This window comes from Malurus melanocephalus, unplaced genomic scaffold (assembly GCF_030028575.1).
Source record: "Malurus melanocephalus ecotype Western Australia unplaced genomic scaffold, MMel_1.1 scaffold_105, whole genome shotgun sequence".
NCBI classification, from domain to species: domain Eukaryota; kingdom Metazoa; phylum Chordata; class Aves; order Passeriformes; family Maluridae; genus Malurus; species Malurus melanocephalus.
This window is the reverse complement of record NW_026623337.1, coordinates 2,018,580-2,033,241: the sequence shown is the minus strand read 5'-3', so window position 1 is coordinate 2,033,241 and position 14,662 is coordinate 2,018,580. Positions and strand designations below refer to the sequence as shown.

The following is a 14,662-nucleotide window of genomic DNA, read 5'->3' as shown; positions in this document are numbered from 1 at the left end:
TCCGCAGCCGGCGGGCCGGGGTCACGCGGAACGGCGCATGCGCGGCGCCCTCAGCTGCCCTGCGCCCRGGCGTGAGGCGGGACGGGGTCAGGGTGTCACCGGTGAAATGTTCGTGCCCAAAACGTAACGTGATCGTTCGTAATAGGTGTCATCTCGCAAACCTCTTACCGCTGTTGTCAGTTWAAAAAAAAAAAAATCAGATTTCCCATGTGGATTTTGTATCTCTTCTCGCTCACTCAGTTCTCCCACTATCTGTGTGAGGGATTTGTACTCTGAGGGTTAAGGATTCGAGCAATCAAGCTGCAAAAGCAGCGGGCGCTTGGCTTGAGRCCGGGTTTGCACCCTCGGAGCCGGAGGGGAGCAGCAGAGGTTTGGGGTGTGTGGTGGGGAGCCTCAGATCTGCGTAAGAACAGCCCAGGTGGCCACAACAAACCCACCTTTGCTTAGCAGCGGGGGCATTCCCACCTGAACCAGACTGTMTATTAGCCCACTGAACTTCCCCGTCCCTGATGGATCAAGACTGTGACCACCACATCAAAATTGTATCAATCTAGTCTCATCGCTGGGTCCACAGGTGGTGATATCCGTGCAGAAAAATTCATTATGTTWGTGTCCAAAAAGGASACAGGAGTCCTGTAGCTTTATCTAATAAGGGGAGAGGCCATAGGGCATTTCCCCTGGGGTCTCTCAAGTTATTGGAGGAYGCAGCCTCCTTTTAATCCTGTTTTCCTGGCCACGTCAACCTCTTCCTTTCCCCATTGGCTGAAGTACTTGAGAGGTACAGACATCCCAAATCGCCTAATATCCCCTTCTAATATGCACCCCCCTTTTTTATTCGTATCTCTCTTATTTTTCTTAAAGTCCAGGAATTTAACATGGCCTTGGATGAGCAACAGTCTGTGTCAATTAGTAACATTCCTCTGAAATTCATGGTTCCTCCTGTTGCTGCTTTTACCTATCAGTATCTGTCTTTTTCTACAGGCATACTCACTGTTTGTAAACATTCTTCTCATTCCTTTCATGTTTTTCCTTTCCACTATCTTATCCTTTCTTTTCCTTATGTATTTTCTTAAATTATATCTTTAWACTTTAATGTTGTTTTATTTCTATAGATAATAACCGAAACGGCTGCATACCTCCTTTCCATCATTCTAAACTAAACCTTCTGTGTGTGTACAAACACCGATCATTCAGTGCCATTTCTCTCTTATCTGCCCCAAGTGATCCATGAACAAGAACCTCAGTTACCTCACCTTCAGGGGCTGGTTGTAACATGAGTTTATGAATTATTGCACAAACCAGAGAGCAGAGGAGAAAACCATGAAACCTTTGCCTTAAATGGCACGGTTTCAGCATCAAAATGTCCTGGGATCTGCTGCTGAAAGATTGCTTGGGGAGTTCATTGTCCCTGTAGAATATAAGTTTTTTTTTGCATTACACACTTCCTTCAGCATGAACGRCTCACACACTGGTAGAAAACAATGGAAACCATTTTGAACTTTAATTTCCCAAGATGCTGACTGGCAGGAGGAARGGAAACAGGAATGTGATGATGAAGTGACTTTAATGTTTTGCCATTTATTRTTTTAATGAGCTGTTGTCCACAGCAGTAAAATGATTAGTCCAGAACCATAAAGGAAATAGTTGCTCAATTCTGATGAAGAATGACTAATAATCTAGGCTCCATTTCATGCTGACAAGATCATCATGGGCTTTATTCAGATACAGACAAGTGCCTGAGGCAKGTTTGAATAGGGAGTCCTGGCAATGGATGGCCACAGCATCTCTGCCTGCTGTGTCCATAGGAACACAGGTGCTCTGAATGTCACCAGGTGGATGCTCCTCTACAGACACTGTTTTGAGGTTTTTTTCATATGTGATGTGGCAAGAAACCCTGGACTGTTTGCAGATTTTTTTTAAGGATCTTGTGGAAGTAAAGCAGCAAAGTAAACTTACTGCCACTGTATTTATATTCATAATAAAGTGGCCTGGCCACTTTTTATTAATTTCAATGAATGTGATTCATTGAAAAGTAATTAAGGGAATAGCTAATTTTAGACTTTGAAAAACCAAAAAGCATTAAGGCCCTACTATCTTGCTTGGCTCAAATCTGAGGTGATGATCAAAATGTCCCTTACTCTAAGGAGATTATCCATTTTCACGTACAACAAATGATCTCCTATACTAAAGTCTGATGCAACTTACTCCATCTTCCAGGAACTGGTTTACAACTACTCCAATGTGAGTAATCTGATCTCCAGAGTCAAAAGGGCAAAAGTGAATTGCAGTGAGCATGAGATACGGTTCTCCCTGTTCTCAAACAAATGTACACACACATATTGGAGCCCTCAAGGTTTACAACATTCACAAAGGAAGAAAGGCCCCAGAGATACAGAGTGGGGCGAGCATTGATCCTGTTTAGGTGACGTTGATCTCTGTTTCAGACCATTGCTGTCTTGGAATGCTGGGCTCCACCATCATTCCTGTTCCCTGCACTTGTGYCCCTCCTGCTCTGTTTGTACACAGCTAACAGTAGCTATCAGCTTGATGTGCAACACTTTGTAAAGAGAAAGATGGTTCCTGAGATGTAAATCAAACCTCCCCACCCCACCMTGAAGAACCGGGCTCAGAGAGGAAGGCATGGTTGAGTGAAGCTGTCATTTGCATGCCCAAATGTCCCTGTGCCCCTCCTGATAGTTCCTGTGTGCCAATCACCAGCACATGTGTCATGTCTGAGTCGGGCTGGATGAAGGGCTTCTGAACTGGTGGGCAAGCACAAGTAAAACACACCAACCCCTGTATGATTTCTTCCATTTTTGTGTACTTGGGTATTCTCATTGATAAGCAAGGGTAATTATAACAAAAAAAAAAAAAAAAAAAAAAAAAAAAAAAAAAAAAAAAAAAAAAAAAAAAAAAAAAAAAAAAGTAGAGATTGTTCTGGTATCAGTATGCCAAAAAGGGGTCTTAAAATAATTGAAAATTGCCAAAAGCTGGTATAAAATGCTTTAATTAAAATCTTTAAATACAAAACTCACAAGCATTGGAATAAAACAAACTTTTTGAAAAGTTCTAAAGCTACCAGGCAAATAATAACTGATGTTTTAGTTGTGACTTACATTTTTATAATAATTATATATTATTAACTTTATGCCGACTGTATGTAAGACTTTCCACTCCGTCTTACACTCTCTTTACTTCTTTTAYGAAGCTTGGACAATGTAAACAAACTCAGCCTTCCTCATTTCTGATCTATATTATCCCCTGATACCTAACCCTTCACAGAATGCATCTCTTCTGTGGATGCACACACTCCTTTGACACACTGAACTCAAGTATAATCTTTCTAGTGTGCAGGTTTTCATCACAGCTACAAAAGTACATCAGTTCTGAAAGTCCTCTGATTAAAAAAGGTTCTCTGTCCTGTGTTAAACCCCATGTAGCTGATAGCATCTTTTTAAATCTTAAAAAGGGAAGTACAGTAGTGTGGGRTTGTTTTTCCCTGCTGTGCTCAAAATATCATAAGGCGTTGACAGTGGTGTGGATTGTATATCTCCAAGAAAAGTAGATGCAAATAAAWATGTACAGGAGGCCACAGGTGCTGTCTGAGGCTTCTTGTTGCCCTGGGCACCAGCAGCCTGTGTGGACAGGTTGGACAACAAACTGCAACAGGGTGTGCATGGGGAAGGCACAGCTGAGGAGAAAAGCCACCACCGACACAGACTTCTGGCCAAAATTGTTGTTTCTCTTGCGGGAAGGATGTGAGCCTGGCTGAACAGTTCTGTCCCCACAATGCTCTAAGGTCACCGACATCCCTCTGGTGTTTCAGGGGTGAGTGGTTTGCTCAGCCTCTTTCCTATCCCATTTCCTCGAGGATGGAAGAGACCTGAGTGCATTAGGGAGTGTAAAGCAGAGATAGCTTTGCCTGTGAATAGGTTTCAGGGAAGTCCTTCCCAGCTGAGCTGCCTGCAGGGTGGTGAAGGCTGAGGAGTCACGAACTCCCCRTGCAGTTCACTAAAAACTGAGGGTTTTTTCCAGGGCACTGGGGGGGCTCCTCTCCTTTCCTTGCAGGGACAAAGTGTGTGATAACAGTGGTAGACCACCCTACAGGAATAGCCTGCATTYCCTGTGTCAAAAACATAGCCACAGCTCCATCTTGTGACTGAACTCACCTAGCTTGAGAGTATAGTGTGTGGTGCTGCCCCAAATCTGGTAGGCGACCTGGTTTCTCTGCCAGGCCTTTCCTCCTGCAAGCACTCTGACATTGGGTTGCTTTGCATGCCCATGCTTTCCACCCCACAATGCCCTCAGCAAACATAAACCCCTTCTCAGGTTCTCCACATAGTGCAAAGTCACAGCTGTGCAGGTCAAATAAAAACTCTGCTCATCCTTTCTGTAGGTAAGCTTTTGAAGAAGCTGCTTTAGGAGCTTGCTTGCACAAAAGTGAGGGAGAGGGGAGGTTGCAGTGCCTGRGCTGGCAGAGCTCTGAGCAGTGTGAGAAGTTGATGTGGCTCCGTGTGTGGTATGGAGAAGGGTTCCATGCTCAAGTACAGTGACAGGCTGGATCAAGAGCAAATCAGCCCCTGCCTGGTCTTGCTCTACCTGGATAATTCTCYTGGGAGCTGAACAAGCATCCCTCACCAATTACCCTGTGGGGTCTTATGTCTTCCCCATCTCACAGTTCATACTAGTGCTGCCACATCCTTTACCAGAATTAAATCCTGTGGTAGAAATGTGAATTTCTAGGATTAGAATTCCCTACTAGCCAAGTGCTTTACATTTATCCTGAGTGTGTATAATGACCAATTAAATGCAAGCAAGAGCTTTGGCATTTTTGATAACATAAAAGCCATAGGAGAAGGCTGGAAGGCCGAGCAGGCTGCCAGGACCAAGGGGCTTTTCCATAAGCTCTGGCAGTGTTTCATCATCCAGCATCCGTAGCACCCGGCCGTTCAGCTCAATAGACCTGGAGAGGGACAGAGAGACTGTTTGGGCAGCTGTGCTCTGTTTGCCATCGAGCACAAACAGCTCTGGGCCTGAGTGCAAACATTAACTCAGCCCAAAGCCAAACTAAACTTCTCTTGAGTGTGGGTGTACGCACACACACACAGACATCTGCAGAACTCCCTCTGCAAGGRCTCCTTCAGAGTAGTAGCACATTGAAAAGTACATGTTTCTTCCAGTGAGATCAATAGCAAAATAGGCTTTTTGTTAAAAATTGTAATTGGTTTTTCCCTGAAAATAATAATATTCTTCTATGCCCACAGAGCAGATCCTTCCCCTGTGGATGCATTAACAATGACAACATAAAAAACCTCATCAACATACAAAGCCTGAACACATTTCTGTAAATCAGTAGCCAGCACTTGGAAAAACAATTTACCTGTGCTTGTGTAAAAAAAAAAAAAAAATGGGCTTTAGCAACTGGCCCAGAGCACTGAATCCTGCTAGGAAAAAACTTCCAAATTAACATCAAGTAAATGTCTTTATAACTTAGGAAGCTTTCAGGAGCCTGAGTTTAGGAGACCTGATTTAACAGAAGTCAGATCTAACTGGAAAAAAATTCAGATGTCTGAATGGTAACCTCTTCTTCCCCCTTGCAAACTGAATGAGGTGAGATTTGAAAGACCATCTGACCCTATGCACAGTCTTTGCCACAGGGTTGGGAGGAGTTGCACACTTACCTGGAAAGAATATTCTCTTTGCCATGAGGCAGTAAGAGGTACTGATCCACGTGCTTGCTCGATAGGGAATTCGGTAGCTCCAAATGTTGGGTAACATTGTAGAGGTTTAAGGCAAACAGTGTCACATCCCCTTCTCTGTACTTTGGGCTGCAAGGCAAGAGAAGGTGATAGTGGGGWTCAGGAGAGAAGGAGGTTTCACTGAAATAGTGAGTGACCTTGCATTTTCCCAAATGGCATTTGTCAGCCTGGGGGTGGCCACGGGCTCAGTTTCTAGGGTATTTTGCCTTTTCTGGAGGCTTACTTGAGGTTGTTTGTGCAGTGGAGGTAGACACGGAGTTTCCTCTTGTCAGCTCCTGCCAGGCCAACCTGCAGCACCTTGGTACCCACCAGCTTCTTGTAGAGCAGTGACAGCCAGTAGTCCTGGGAGGCACAAAAACACATGGAAACATAGGTGTACATGCCATGTGCTCCACACAGTGCTTAACCTGACCTTCATTTTGATGCTCATTTCAAGGGGTTTTCCTCCATAGCTTTTTGCTTTGCCAAGCTTTTCACCATATCTACTCAAATTCACACAAACACTGTAGCTGAAGGGGAAGCCCTGCCAGTGAGCAGCTGTGTTTACAAGGTACCTTTGAGTCATTTTCCCCTTCATAAGCAACTCTCAGAGCTTTGACAGGAGAGATTGTTTGATTTTTGGAAACACCTTTCTGCAGGGTACAGAGGGCCTCAGGGTTGAATGCAGGCTGTGAGCTGCCCTTCCTGCAGAAAAGCATGTACCTAAGGCAAAAGCACAACACCAAGAAAAAGCTCTCAAAACTTTAACCCCTTACACTAACATTGTACTTTTGAACAGGTCTCAGGGTTGATTTCTGAATTCYAGTCACAAGTGCATCCTCTGATACCCCAGGATGATCCCTCAGAGAAGGGTGATACTMATGCAGACTCCTTTTTTCCAGGTCTTTCCAGGCTTTCAGAGAGTTTCTCCAGCTCATTTGTCTGTCTTTGAAGTTTTCTTAGAAAGAAAACTGTTGTGTTTCTCTCCTGACTCACCACAAGCCCAGGAAATTACTTTTCCTATCAGACTTCATGCTCAACCTCTCTGCAAGGAGGTGCAGCCTTCTGATACTGCTGTGCCTCCTCATTTTGGTTCAAACTGCAGTTGATGGGCCTGGGTTTGGATTTCCCCGCCTCTGAAACATTATTGGCTTGATTAGCATCTGTACTGCCTGTAGCTGAGGAACAAGGCACATCGTTTCGGTCCAAATTAAATCTATTTTAAATGAGGGAATAAAAAGCCCAAAGCAGCAAGCCTGATGGCAGCCTCTRGCATAGGAACCAGCTGAGCAAGCAGGATGGAAAATCCCCGTATGCTGGGTTTTCTTTCAGGCTGGCTTTATGACCACCTGTTAAAATCATAATTTGGAAGCAGAAAAATGAGAGGAATGCTAAAAGGAAAGATGCTGTCCTCTCACCGCAAGCTAAGTGCCAGCAGTACAAAGAAACATGCTGTATGTGCAAGAACAATGTGTAGTTCAAATAATGAGGTTTCATCACAGCAAAACGTTATTTCCTGATAAATCAAACTATACTAAATGTGTGTTCCAATTTAATTATCCTTCAGCCACCGCTGTRGGCTGAATATGCTCATGACCTACAACATGCTTGAGTCTTGACTTTGTGTTGACCTGGTTTTCACATGGAATGCAATTAATTTTGATATCTTGTACCACTTCTGTTCATAAACTGCTCATCACTCAACCAAGGAGTACTCAAACCCAAGACAGCCTCCAGGAGCAGGTGGAAACCAGAGCATCATGTCCTACAAATCCGTCTCTGCTGTGCTGAAGACTGGCTGCACCCCTGCATTTGGTGTAAATATATTGTATAGATACATATATATATGTATATATTTAGTATATTAACCCATAATGAAACATGATATGATTTAGATGCAAGGATTCCTGTGACCATCCAGCCAAAAAGAGATGTTGAAAGAGCTGACTTGTCCCACCACACGCAGTGTTGCCTGTGCAGAGGTGCAGTCAGGGATTGTTATTTACATACCGGCAAAGGCTCAAAGTTGGCATCCACCAGGTGATATGTCCCTGCCCCGTAGAAAACCTGTCTCATCACCACATCAATSCCCTGCCTGGCTGAAAGCCCGAGTTTGTCCAACCACCTGCCAAAAAATGAGGCAAATGTCACACAGATGAAATTGCTGACTATAAYTGTACTCTGTTGCCCCCTTCTAACCAGCTCGGGAAGCAGGAAAGCAAAAATTAGTGCATGATGCTTACTTCATTAAAACCACACAACTCATTTCAATTCAGGTCTTGCATTGATTACATTAAAAAATAAGTTCAGACCACCCCTTTAAGCCCAAATTGGTGGGAACAGTTGCTCCATTCCCCTGTTTGCAGGTGGTGGAAACCAGGAGAGGCAGTGGATTCTCCTGAACTGACCAAGGATCTGAAGGCTGAGAGAAATCATCAAACCAATAACAAGGTTGCCTGTCATTACCAGACTTCGACTTGCTGGCCCACCAGGCCCTGTGAAAATGKCATCATGTCTTATAGAAGGAAAAAACCTGCCCACACTCCACAGGAAACCTGAGGAAGACACATTCCTCCTATGGGGCAGTCCCCTTCAGCTGGCAAAATATGTAATTTCCCCACAGCTGGGACATGGTACTCACATAAAGCCAGCAACGTAAGTGTTGGACAATCTGGGAGCTCCTCCTCCATAGGCAGAGCTCGTCTCTCCCAGCCAGACTTTCTTGCCTGGCACGGTACCGTCAACAATCTGGCCAGTGATCCAAATTCAAATTAGGGAAGAAGAGGAGACAACAGTTAAGTTTTTTGGCTGCTGAAATAAATTAAATTTTCTGCTTTAGCCAAAGGCTTACTTAGGATGATTGCATTAAGGAGATAACACCCTGAGATGGGATGTCACAGAAATTTGGATTGAAAGGACTAGAAGTAGATTCATGCCTCTGCCTCCCCAACAAAAAACAAACCAACTCTAACCTGCTACATATACAAAACAAGACAGAAATCACTAAAGTCCATGCCCTGTAATTCTTCTTGTGCTGAATAGTGCTATATTCTAAGTTATACCATTCTCAGGATGTCAAAATAAAAAAAGAATGCAGTGGGGGGGGGGGAGGTGACCATAAATTACATCCCTGAGTAATTACTACATCAATAAATGAGAATGTGAGAATGTTGTAGGTGTGTAATGCACCTAGCACCATGACTGCTGCATGGCAAACTGTTGGCACTCATTTATTCTCAGTATTGTTTTTTGCTTTTTTTTTTTGATTTACCATGTCAGAGCACTCAAGCTTTGAGGATCCCTGTTTAYTGCTAGTATGAAATAGTGCTTTATTCTGGATTCTCTGCTAACCCCCTGGAAACTGAATGTGGGAGTGATTGAAGAGGACAAGGCACCTCCAAGACTTCATATATGGCTATGGCAAAGGTATCCAGCACTTCAGGACTCAAGAAATCCCTTCTTGTTGCACTCCGTCCATTCACATAGTAGCTGAAAATGGGAAAAAAAACATAGCCAAAATTAGGGAAAAATACCATCAGTGRTACAAAACACTACTGAAAGTGTTCAATTGATTGGTATCAATTTATCCACAGCACGATTTTTCTGTCTGGTGCTTTTTAATTTTTTGTTTTYCAAATGTGTAGGTATGTCACTTGTATTTAAGGGACAGTCAGATATAAATGCCTCTGTGGATGCAGGATATCACAGAAATTTCCACCAGCAGAAGMAATAGGTTTTTTTGCATGTACTTCATTTAGAATAAGGAAAACATCACCAAGAACCAGTTTCTGTAAATCTTCTCTTGTTGAGGAGTCTAACACYACTATGTGATTATTTGCTTTACTGTATCAAGTTATATATTTAAAATATGAGATCCCAGCATCCATCCGCCTGCTGGAATATTTTGGCCACTTGGAGGGAGCTGGAATGTGGGCATCCCTATAGCATGAAGATAGCCCTCCATCATGAGCAGAAGTGGTTTTAATTCTGTTTTGTCCAATTAAATTTGGATCCCTGCGGTTTTTGCATTTCATCCTGCTATTACTCAGTCCTACCAGAAGTAGCTGAAGCCTTCCAGCCACAAGAGGAAGCTAAAACCMGATAATCCTAAATTAGTAAAGAACAGCCCAGGAAAAGGAAAGGACAGGTTTTGTGTCTTTCTAGAAGCTCAAAATACCTAGATAATTCATGAATTTATACATATATAATAACTAASTATGTTCATCTTTTCCCACAGTTATCTGACTGCTGTATGTCACTGTCCTGCTTTTAGCTCTGGAAAGCAGAGCTTTCATGACTTCACATGGAAATGACTTTCAAACATGTGGAGTTCATGGCCCTGGCGCCAACTAACCCCACTGTCCCTATGAGCACTTTAAACCTACAAATCAAAGTCACTGCACAAGAACAAAGGGCCAGGATTGTGCAGGTGCTGCTTGCACTGCATGTGGGATCTGAGGGTGAGTTGCCCACACAGAGCCTGAAATGACTCAGAGAATAAACTCAAGAGAGCAGGAGGAGCTGCTGATACTTCTTCAGGGACAAGGGTCAGCCAGATCTGCAGGGCTTTTCCTTTATATCAAGTAGACATAAATAGGGCAAATAAAATTATCATCTTGCACACATTGCATGCCCTGCTGCTGTGYTTATGTACCAACCTCCCACCACTGCTTTTGGGTCTCTGCACCAAGTAGACCCTTTGGAGGCTTCAGCACTTTTGCAACATGAATTCATCTTTCATTCTGCACAAAGAAATTTGTGGAGAGGCCGCTGAAGAATGGCTGAAAGGGGAATTTCACACTCCCCTGTTCTATGGAGATTTTCAAATTGGCATTTTGTAAAGAAAACAGGCAGYAATCAGTGATAACCAAGTGGTACTTACTGGTGCCATGTGACAGAGTCRATCGCCTTCCCTCCTGATTTCAGGAAGCTGCAACCAGAGGGAATGGTGGAAAGCAGGGAGTTAGCAGCACCAGTGATGGGTCATGGCCCTTCCACCAGTGCAACACCAAGCACAGCCCTCCCCTCTCCCCCCAGCTGGCAGTACTGATGGGGAATTCTTGGGGACCAAGCTTGCCATGGCTTCTAAGCAGGCTTTGGGCAGCCTGGCAGCCTCAGCAGGTTGCTGGGAGGATGAATTGATGTTTGTGTACACACGGGTGTTTCTCAGGCTAAAAGCCCTTGTTAGCACAGCCYTGGAGCCACTGCTCAATGGAAAAAMGTGTGAACCACTGACGTTCTGCCAGCAGCTGAGTTTCACCTGGCTGATATTCAAGCCTTGAGCTTGTGCATGCAAATAAGATTTTAGTTTTCCTACTYAAGGGAAAAAAATCGTTCAACCCCTGCCCTGATGCCTCTTCATACCCCCTGCATTTGGGGCAGACAAGCCACTCTTCTCCACACCTGCTCCACCCCAGGGAGTGCYGCTGGCACCTCACACCCCTACCTTTTCAGCAGCCTCTGAGTGTGCTTTCGGGGCTGCCCAACATCAGGACCRTAGAGCTTGGCATGCTGGTAGAGAGCATAGTTATTCAGAAGTTGGCGTAAGTGAATAAAATCTTGCCCCAGCTGGAAGCCATCGATGTGGATGCCSGATTTCTTCCTGAAGCTGTTGGGCTCTGGGGAAGACACGTGCACATCAACACACCACCCTGTTTCTGTGGCACAAAATAGGGCAGCTCATTCCACATGGGAAGCACCAGTCCCCTAAGGCTTCACCTTATCTGGCATGGTGTATGTGAGCTATTTGAAGATGATCAGCATGAAACCAAAAGCCACAGGGATACAGCGTGCTGCTCTCCAGCACCCTGTGCCAGCCAGTCCTCAGAGGTGACATCCTGTACCTTGAGGGGCACTGCTCACCTCATCTCAAAGTCCTGGTATGAGTAGCAAAATCATCTCAATTTGCTCATTCGTTCTGTCCTCTTGTGAAATCCCTCTTTACAAATTAAGACCTCAGTGTCTCTTAATAAAACATCACCTTGCCTTTATGTGCCAAAACATATCATCCAAAACACCTGAAGTTACCAGCCTGTACCCTGTGGTGATACTTTTCCAGGTGACAGCTGACTTGGCCAGCAATCACTTACCATTCCCAAGTTCCCAGGAGATGTTGTATCTCTGGGAAGCACAGTAGTCCAGCAGTGTCTGGGCATTTGAGCTGTCCCACTGCAARCCACCTTTCCGCAGCAAGGCGTTGAGTCCGAAGATCAGGTGAAACCCTGAGCAGTTTGCAAAGYTGTAGAGAATATCCAGTGTATTTTCTGCACAGAGGAGAAGGGAGGGGTGTTTATCTCAAGGTTAGAGCAGGCTAGTTGAGCTCTAGCCAAGCAACAATCTTTACTGCCTGTATTTATTTAGCCTGATGCTGCAGATGTGCCAAACTCTCCCAGACAGACAGAAGAGGTCAGGCCTCACTACACAATATCTTGCAGGTGTTGAGATCCTCCCAGCCCCTGCAGTGAATACTATTAAACATGAGATGGCAAAYGGTAGAAAAAGAGTTCTCTGAATATTTTTCCAAGTGGGTGAAATGTTTCTTTCTCAGTGACTTCAGCTCCTAACCACCTACAGCCCTTTTACTGCTGGGCAGAGAATTGCATCCCGCTGTTTAAGTCTTACTTGTAATGGTGGTGTTTTTGTGTTTTTTCCGGTTCTGCTCGGCAAGAATCAGCTTCTCCTGGCTGGGCCATTGGGCCAGCAGCAGCTTCTCGACAGCAGCAAATGYAGGCCTCAAGCCACAAGCCTCTGTAGGACAGAAGAAGGTTGATAGGAATTAATTCCTCACCCCCACAGCCACGGTCCAGTACACCAAGGGCTGCATCCCTCGGGAGGAAGCACAAATCCCTGGGGCCTGGCTGAGAGTCAGTTGTGCACTTCTGTGAAAGTCACCCCTACTTTCACATGAGCCACACAGAGAAAGAGGGCTSGTTTGATGCATAGAAACATACTATGTATAAAATGTGTACTTTCCAATTTAAGGTGATGTAGACAGGGGGATAGGGGAAGACTGAGAAGGACTTCTGGAAGCTGCTGCTGTGGCTGTCAGACCCCAATAAACTATTTCAGCTAGAGCACCATCCGGAAACCCTCATTCCAGTGAGCTGACAATTATGGGTTGCCATGCCTGAGGAGCAGATAAGCYGTCCTGGCATACAGTGGTGTGGCAGGGATCATGGTCCACCCTGCTGTGGGCAGGAACAGGGCAATGTTTCCTGCACTGCCTGCCTCATGCAGGGGAAAGTGCTGACTTCCCTGCACRGCTCCTGCAGCAGTGCCGGCAGGAGTCATAAGACACTTTTCCTTCATGTTTTTTCTAAGCATGCAAACCAGGAACAAGCCATAACCAGAGAGGAAGCACGAGCCACAGTCGCAGGAAGTGGCTGCTTAACAAAGTGCTATGAGAGGAAAAGTACCACTCAACTTCAAAACCAAGCATCTCAGGTCATACAGTAATGTAGGATTGCACCATTGTGCTACGTGCCACAGGAGTAGACAGGATTCTTTTCATCTGAAACACCTCTTGAAGAATTTATGTACTTTTGCTAAGTTCAAAGAGAAAATACCAAGCTCAAGCAGTTGGCAGCGGTCCAGCAGGTTTGCACTTTCCCTGTCAAAGCGACARGGAGCAGAGGGCAGCAAAGGGAGAGTTCCGGCAGACACCAAGGAACATATGTGTTCCCCCACATCCTGTCTCACTTTTCCATGGCTGACACAGCCCTTCCCATAAACCATGCTGAAAGTCCACAGATCTCCTGTCCATGGATGATAGCAATGCTGACCTTGTGGAGGACCCCAGTGCTGTTGCTGTACCCTTGCAACATCCTCAGCCTGAAACAAAGTTCCTTCCAAAACCCTGGAGAGTTTCAAGCCTAACACACTGATGCTGACTTTACCTTGCTGTGTCTGAAGTTCCCAGAGGACTTTTTCTTCTGAAGTTGAATCCTTGTTTGGATCAAAGATAAGAAAATCTGTCTCCGTGCCACCAAACCTCAGGAAACCTGGGGACAGGGCYGTTGCCAGGGCACGCAGTTTGGAATTGCTGAGGAAAAAATGCCAAAAACCAGAAAACCACTATATTTATGCAGACTGTAACTTAGGTTTAGAGAGCTAAAACTTCAAGGAACATGCTGCAGTAGGTGACCTGARGCTACCCAGTAGCTTCAGGGCACTCCTGACTGGGATATGCTTTGCTGGGGTATGTATTCCAGCCCTCTGCACTATACAAGAGGGACGTTGATGGCCAAGTGAGCCAGGAGAGTGTCTATTGGGCAACAAGGGAGGGACATGCTTGAGGGAACACAGGCACAGGCAGGGAGTGAAATCCCAGGAGCAAAGTAAGGAAAAACTTAAAAAAAGGTTTGGGTTTTTTTTGTCCTAAACATCCTCTTCCCCTACATTTTTTGGTTTTGTTTATGCAACACCAACACAACCGTCCTGTGAGAAGGTGGCCACAAAACTGACTAGACATCATCAGTCTCAACTTCCACCCACAACAACCAGAGAATCATCTTTTTACCCAAGGGAGATTAAGGATCCTCCTGGGACAGWTGTTAACTTTATCAAGGCAGGTGTTCAGAGGAACTCGACCATGCCTCCTGTGACTTGCTCTCACCCCATGCAGGATGTGCAGCACYGACATCCAGCCTTCACTGCGGGAAACCGCGGGGCGTGGGATGGTGCTGGGCACATTAGGCACTATCTGCTGCTGATAACAAACAGCAGATTAGAGGCCACCAAGTACTTCCCGCTCCTTGTGGMGGCAGGGCTGGCCTCAGGCTGAACCCCAAAGTTTGTGGTTAGGGCTGGAGGCTGGGGACCCGAGCACTTCCCAGTAAAGCTGGTGACACCTTTCTCACCACCTCAGTGAGGAGGAAAATGTGCAAGTGGTGGGAAGAGGGAAATTAGGACTGGAGGATCCACAC

At 45.2% G+C, this 14,662-nt stretch overlaps 1 protein-coding gene across 1 annotated transcript in view; it reads right to left on the bottom strand.

The window, feature by feature from the left end:
• Positions 1–2,999: 2,999 nt before the first annotated feature.
• Positions 3,000–14,662, bottom strand: part of HPSE (heparanase) — a 13,300-nt gene continuing 1,637 nt past the window's right edge. The window contains 11 exon segments of the mRNA XM_057369205.1: positions 3,000–4,963; positions 5,682–5,828; positions 5,983–6,101; positions 7,749–7,863; positions 8,380–8,486; positions 9,134–9,227; positions 10,621–10,668; positions 11,185–11,356; positions 11,828–12,001; positions 12,360–12,485; positions 13,634–13,779. Coding sequence (XP_057225188.1) covers positions 4,804–4,963; positions 5,682–5,828; positions 5,983–6,101; positions 7,749–7,863; positions 8,380–8,486; positions 9,134–9,227; positions 10,621–10,668; positions 11,185–11,356; positions 11,828–12,001; positions 12,360–12,485; positions 13,634–13,779 — 1,408 coding nt within the window. The 3' untranslated portion in view covers positions 3,000–4,803.